Raw genomic sequence first — 7,132 nt, 5'->3', positions numbered from 1 at the left:
GTGACCTCGGCTAAGTACCTTCCTCCTAAGAGATCTTAAAACGAGCTGGTGTATTTTAAGGGTAAGAGTTGCTCTGCTCGATGTTTGAAGTTCAGGCACAACGTTTTTTGCGTCGAAACTATACGTTAACGGGTGTAGCACGCCTTTCCCTCGGTGAGATGGTGGAGAGCAGGAGGAGAGGCGCTGGGCTGCCCACATGGTAACACGCGCTCTTCCACTTAGCTGTTCTGTAACCTTGGGAATGCTAACTGCCTGTCCTGTGCTTGCTTCCTCACCAGTAACGCGAATGTTTACAGTACCTACGTCAACACTTATGTTGAGGATTAGATGAATTAACATCTGTAAGGCACATAAAAAAGTTCCCAACTCCAAAACAAACAGGCATCTTGTTTTCCTTAGCTTGGCAGCTCTCCTCCTGCCCAAGTGTGTAGTGGGCTTTGAGATTTTTCAAACACCTTGGCATCTCTAGGCCTTTTTCAATTTCTAAAGTTCTGCTTTCCACTCCCTACGGTAAATGATCAACTCTTTCCACCACCCCCTTTCTGTGTCCCTCCACCTCTTCCTTAATCCCCCAGGTACTCAGTTATTTGGCGAGGTGAAGTTCAGGAGACTCTAACAGGGGCAGTGTATTATGAGGCCACCATAGTCCTCAACCTCTGGGGATGGTACACACAAAAGGCTGGCTAATCTGAAAAACTGCTGTATTATACAGAGGTTAAAACCTCCTAGTTACAAGCCACACTTCCTGGGTGTGCACATGAGCTGTGCTACTTCCTAACTGTGTGACCTCTGCATGAGTTACTGAACTGCCTTGGCTACCTATTGTGAGAATTAAATCAGTTAATCCGCGTAAGGCACTAAAATTTGGCACACGCTAAGTGCTATCATTATTAATGCTATTACTATAATTTTTTTGTTCTAAGCGTGGAATCGCTTTTCCAACACACTTTTTCCAGGAAGCAATGGACAGCTAAGCCCCAGAACGGGTTGTGCCTGAAAGGCACACGCTTTCTGTGTGACTTCGGTCTGACTCTTCCCCATCTCTGTGCCTCAGGCAGCGCATCCTTAAAACCAGCTGACCTGACAAGGTGGTCCGTCTCCCGGGTTCCGGGAACTAAAATATCCTATGACCTCCAGCCATTTCTGTTCAGGTTCCCAGTAGCTTCCAGCTTTGGTCAAAGCTCAATGGCCTTTGAAAGTCTGCTTACTGTGTTTTCCATGGATATATTATTTTGGCATGTGGTTTAGTAAAAACGTGATAATGTTTCGGTTCGATTAGAGGCAACTTCCAATCTGTGTGTTGTTCCAGTTTTTTTTTTTTTAAGTCACTATTTACTTTAATTACCTGGTTTAAGGTTTGGGCAAGAAGAAGAGACTCACTCTCTCCTCCAAGTCAGAATCCAGGAGAAGTGAGTCTGTGCTCTAGTTCTGTCGCTAATTGTCGTTTTATCCAGGACAAGACACTGCCCTTCTCTAGGCTTCTATAAAGTAAAAGGGGACGAGGAGAGGGCGCCCAAAACCTAGGTGACTCTAAGGGCCCTTTTAATCATCTCGAAGAGCAGGAAAGCTGAGAACATTGCACGAAGACTGAGGAGAAGCTATCAGGATGTTCACCAGATAACTCAAACTTTATAGATCCGAAATCAAACTCTCGTTTCCTAACCACCGCCCTCCACCCCGCACCCCACATATTTGCTTTACCTACAAGCCTCATCGTTTCAGGAAATGGTGATCACGTTTTTCAACTTGCTCAGATCAGAAGTTTGACAATCAAGCACTGACTCCTTTTTCTCTCAATGAACATCTAATCTGTCAGTAAACGCTGTCAGAATCCACCTGCTTCATTCCCTCCGCCATCGCCACCCTGGTCTAGGCCACTGCCCCGTCAGCTGGATCGCTGCAGTACCCTTATCTCCCTGCTTCTCCTTGCTCCCACCGTCTCTTCTCCACACAGACAGTAAGTAAACAGACAAACGTATAAAATATCAACGAGCGGTACATGTTATGAAGAAGGACCCCGCTAAAACATAAATCGGATCGCGCTGCCCCTCTCCTCAAAACCTCCCCATGGCTCCCCACTGCAAGGTGAAAAATAAAGACTTGAGCAATCCTGGCCCTCGCTACCTACGACTCATCCTCCATCACAGGCCTTCCCAGCTGTCTTTCATCCATCACACCAAGTTTGCTCCCGCCTTGGGCCTTTGGTACTTCTGGTTCCTCTGTCTGGAATAGTCGAAGCCCAGATGTCCCTATGGCTCACTTCCTCCTTTCCTTCGGGTCTCTGCTCACGTATCACCTTCTCAGTGAGGCCTTCCTTCTCTGACCCGCATCTATGAAACGGCCCCTCCCACTATCAATCTGTAGCCCCCCACACCCTGTGCTAAGTTATTCTTCATGACACTTATCACCCTTTGATATACCTACATGTCTCCTCTCACTCAACTGTAAACCCCATGAAGGGAAGACTTTTTGTATGCCCTGTTCACTGCTGAGTCATCGGTGCCTAGGACAGAATTTGGCATGTAGTACATGCGCAGTAAGTATCTGTTACATAAGGAAGTATGGTCTGTGAAGTAGCATGGCAAGGTTACTGGTGCCCAGAACCACGCACAACCCAATCGGTCGGCGCGAGTGGATAAGAGACCCAGGTCAGCTTTAAGAGCTGTACCGGTTTCTATTATTGATACCAGTGCAGGTTTCTTTGCCTCCCTGAATCTCCTATTTTTTATTTATGAGGCGAGAGAGATATGTGATAAAAGAAAGAGGAACATCTGATTTAAGGAAGAAATAGTGGGGCTGAAATCCCAGCTCTGCCACTCTGAAGCTGTCCGACTTTAGACACGTGACCTGACTTCTCTGAACGTAACATTTACAATGGGAATAACAGTGTTATAATAGTATGAAGAATATTATAATTCCATGAGACCTGGCTACTTGTATAGGTAGAAATGAGGGTGAAATGTACTAACGGAATACGAAACTGCTCTGTAAACTGTAAAAACTACTGGAATCTGTCCAATATTACTCTTCCGTGCACCTCATTCAGAAAAGGTTACCAAGGGGTCAAACAATGTCAGTAAAAATGTTTTGTACTTTGGGAAATAACATCCCAGATAAAATACTAAGTACCATGGTAGCTTATTTATTATTGTCTGGTACTTGGTGGTTCTGGCTCAAGTTAGCCTGTGATGTGCTGAAACCACCAAAGACCAAACCACTCCCAGGGAGATCTTGCTGCAGGACACGTGCAGTCCCCCTAGTGGCCAGAGACTGCGAGGACAGTTTCATAAGCAAAGCACTTTTTTTAAATTAAAATTACTGGGGTGACAGTGATTAGTAAAATCAAATAAGTTTCGAGGGTACAATTGAACCCTAAGTCGTATATATATATTGCATCGTGTGTTTGCCACCCAAAGATTTCCTTCCGTCACCACATATTTGACCCCTTTTACCTCCACCTACCTCCCCCCTCCCCCCTTCCCTCTGGTCACCACTAAACTGTTGTCTCTGTCCACGAATCTCTCTTTGTTTGTCATGTTTGTTTGTTGCTTTCAGTTTTATATCCCAAATACGAGTGAAATCATATGGTTTTCGACTTTTTCTGTCTGGCTTATTTCGCATAAACAAAGAACTTAATTCAACCTGCACAAAACAGAGCCCATGCTGAACGGGTGAGCCATTTTAAAAAGCCACACCATCGAATTCAGCAAAACCATTATTTAAAAAAAAAAGTTTTCATGCGCCCCTTACTCTCGTAATTGATTTGTTCTTCGCGTTTCCCTCATTTAACCAACAGCCTGAAACCTCAAAGTAAGCCACCATATTCAAAGGAATCCTTGAGAGCAGAACAATAATTCTTGATCTGATCACCATACTGGGCACCTTCTTCGATGGCTCCCACGCCAAACTTAGAGCCATTAATCCCCTCAATTTTAATTAATTCCTCATATGTTGCATATTTTTATAGTCGAAGACGTCAAAACATGTTCCCGGCAAGGGCAATGACGTAGTCAAGGGAACTGAGGAAGAAACTAGTAACGGACTTGACTGAGTGGCACTGTTGAAAAAGCGGAAATAGATTTCAAGCCCTTACTCAAGTTCACCGTTCATTGTCTCTGCAGAGGTACCGCCACCCCTTGGAGTTCGAAATGCCCACCAAGGCCCATAACCTATTGCTTGGGTTTAATCACGTCCCTACTAAGGCATGAACGATAAGAGGCGGCCACAGGCGATATTGCTAACCACTTTGGCCTACACATCCACGCCATTTCTTTTTTGAAGGCATGCATTTAAAAAAAAAAAACCCTGCCATACAATCCAGCATCTCAGCATACTGCTGCCATCCTAGTTTTTTTCTTGATAGCTATAAGCTCGTTGAGGGTACAGACCCCAAGATCCTCCCTGATCTCCTCCCGGTGCACAGCTGGACATACGGCAGACGCTTAATGAAAAGTAGTTGACCGATGGATACTGTTAAAAAATCAGTTCATTAGGGTCATCTCTAAAGACAGCTAAGTCACAATTGGACCTTTAGCGCCTTCTGTTCAACCGCCTGCAGTTCACTTACCATTCTCGGGAACAACAGCTGTAGCTGATTAGACCCGCCCTTCACCTGGAGTAGTCTTGCGGTCAGTGTTCAGGTCCTTCACAGGTGAATTTTATCTTTGCTTTGTGGTTATGGAGTGCACCCCCCACCCCAGAGAAGCTCAAATTATATGAGAGTAAATAAACCATTTCCTCATCTACAAAGACACACCAGGAGGGGTAGCATTTACTTTACTCAAAGGACAACATATAAAAACAACATTATGACTCCAGTTGTTGACACAAACCTAAACATAAGCCAAATGCAGCTAGCGATTTCTTTGGCCTAGTTGGCATTTCTTATCTCTTTATGTCAGTTTTCTATGTGGAAATGATTACTCTTCACCCCCTTGCTAATAGTTCCCAAATCCAAATACTGAGGGAAAAAAAAAAAAAAAAAGGACTGGTAACCGCTTAAACCTTATTAGGTTCCTCTGAAGACCTAAAAATTTTAGAGGCACTCTTCTATTCATCCAGGAGAGGTGAATTACCAAACCCAGCTCACAGCTCTGAGCACAGCAGCGAAAACCTTCTGCCTCTTAAGTCCCTGAGGTGTTCAAAACTCTGGCTTTCCACAAGGTTGCAGGATACAAAGTAGATACACAAAAATCAATTCTGTTTCTATACTCCGGCAATGAACACTTTTGAAAGGATATTAAGAAAACAATTCCATTCACAATAGCATCGAAAAGTTAAAATAAGCAGAAATTAATTTAACAAAAGAAATGTAAAAGTTATAGTCTTACAACTACAAAATACTATTGAAAAAAAGTGAAGAAGACCTAAATAAGGGGAAAGGCATCACACAGTCACAGAGCGGGAGACTTTACGTTGTGAAGATGACAACACTCCCCAAACTGATCTGCATATTCAACTCGATCTCTATCAGATTCACAACTGGCTTCCCTGGAGAAAGTTACAAGCAGATCCTAAAATTCATACGGAAATAAGAGAAAAAAACAAAAAACAACAAAAAAAACCAAAAAACAAAAAACAAAAAAAAAAACCTTGGGGAAAAGAAAGGAACATAATCGGAGGACTCGAACTTGCTCGTTTCAAAACACTCAAAAGTTACAATAATTAGGACAGCATGTATCGGTATAAGATTTATGGAATATAATTTAGAGTCCAGAATAACGCTCACATTTACAGTCAACGGATCCTACCCAAAGGGTGCCAAGACAGTTAAATGGGGCACGAGTGAACAAATGGTGTTGTGATGTCTGGATGTCTCCACGCAAAAGAAGTCGGACCCCTACTCACATTTAATGAGTTATGTAAAAATTAACTCAAAGTTGATCAAAAAACTACATTTTAACAGCTGAAACTATAAAACTCTTACAATAAAACCTAAGTGTAAATCTTCTTACCCTGGATTAGGCACGGCCTTCTGAGATGTGACACCAAAATCGCAAGCCACATAAGCAAAAAATAGATTGGACTTCAAAATGAAAACGTTTGGGCTTCGATGGCTACCATCAAGAAAGTGATAAGACAACTCAGAAAATGTGATAAAATATTCACGAGTCATAATTTGTTACAGTTCTTGTACCCAGAATATAATTACAAACACTTACCATTCGATAATAAAAAGGCAAATAAACCTATTAAAAACGAACAAAGGATGTGAAAAGACATTTCTCCAAAGAAAATACACAAACTTCCAGTAAGCACATGAAAAGATGTTGAACATTATAGTGATTAGAGAAATGCAAATCAAAACCACTTCGAGATACCACTTCACACCCACTACGGTAGCTATAATTAAAAAGGCAGACAACAGCAAGTACTGGCAGGATGCGAGGATTTTGGAACCCTCATATATTGCTGGTGGGATCCTAAAACGGTGCAGCCACTTTTGGAAATAGTTTGGGAGTTCTTCAAAAGATTGAACAGAGTTATCACAAACGCCATTCCTAGGTATATACCCAAAAGAATTAAAGACGTATGTTCAGAAAAAATGCCCGCATATGCGTGCTCATAGCAGTATGTTTCATAATGGCCAAAAGGTGGAAAAAATCCAAATGTCTATCAATCGTGGTACATCAGATGTGGTACATCCATATAATGGAACGTTATTTGGTTATAAAAAAAAAAGAACAAAGTACCGATATGTGCTTCAACATGGATGAATACTGAAATTATTATTCCGCAAGAAGCTAGTCACAAAAGACCGCATGTTGCATGATTCCATTCGTATGAGATGGTAGGATAAGCAAATCTATAGAGGCCAAAAGTAGGTGGGTGGTTGATAATTGCTCCAGGTTGTTGGCGTTGGGGGGTGGGGCAGGTAAGTGATTAAAATGTTCTAGAATTCACTGCGCTGATGGTCACCCAACTCTGAATATACTAAAAGTCATTAACTGTTCAGTTCAAATGGCTGAATTATATATATCGGGAATTATGTCTCAATCAAGCCATTATTAAAAAAATAAAACTCAGGTACTGCATGATTGAAATTGGCAGCATTCTCAAGTAAGTAGCACTTTAGAGCTATAAGCTTCTGGAGATGAGCCACTGTCAGCCCCGCTGTGGCCTAAGTTGGCAG

General features: G+C 42.4%; 1 protein-coding gene across 1 annotated transcript in view; it reads right to left on the bottom strand.

Moving 5' to 3' along the window:
• Nucleotides 1-4,897: 4,897 nt before the first annotated feature.
• LOC102893723 (androgen receptor-like) overlaps nucleotides 4,898-7,132 on the bottom strand; it is an 8,551-nt gene continuing 6,316 nt past the window's right edge. The window contains 4 exon segments of the mRNA XM_015586733.1: nucleotides 4,898-4,960; nucleotides 5,415-5,490; nucleotides 5,955-6,056; nucleotides 6,162-6,188. Coding sequence (XP_015442219.1) covers nucleotides 4,898-4,960; nucleotides 5,415-5,490; nucleotides 5,955-6,056; nucleotides 6,162-6,188 — 268 coding nt within the window.

This window comes from Pteropus alecto, unplaced genomic scaffold, assembly GCF_000325575.1.
Source record: "Pteropus alecto unplaced genomic scaffold, ASM32557v1 scaffold312, whole genome shotgun sequence".
NCBI lineage: Eukaryota > Metazoa > Chordata > Mammalia > Chiroptera > Pteropodidae > Pteropus > Pteropus alecto.
Note: the sequence above shows the minus strand (reverse complement) of the source record. Positions and strands in the feature narration are given on the sequence as shown.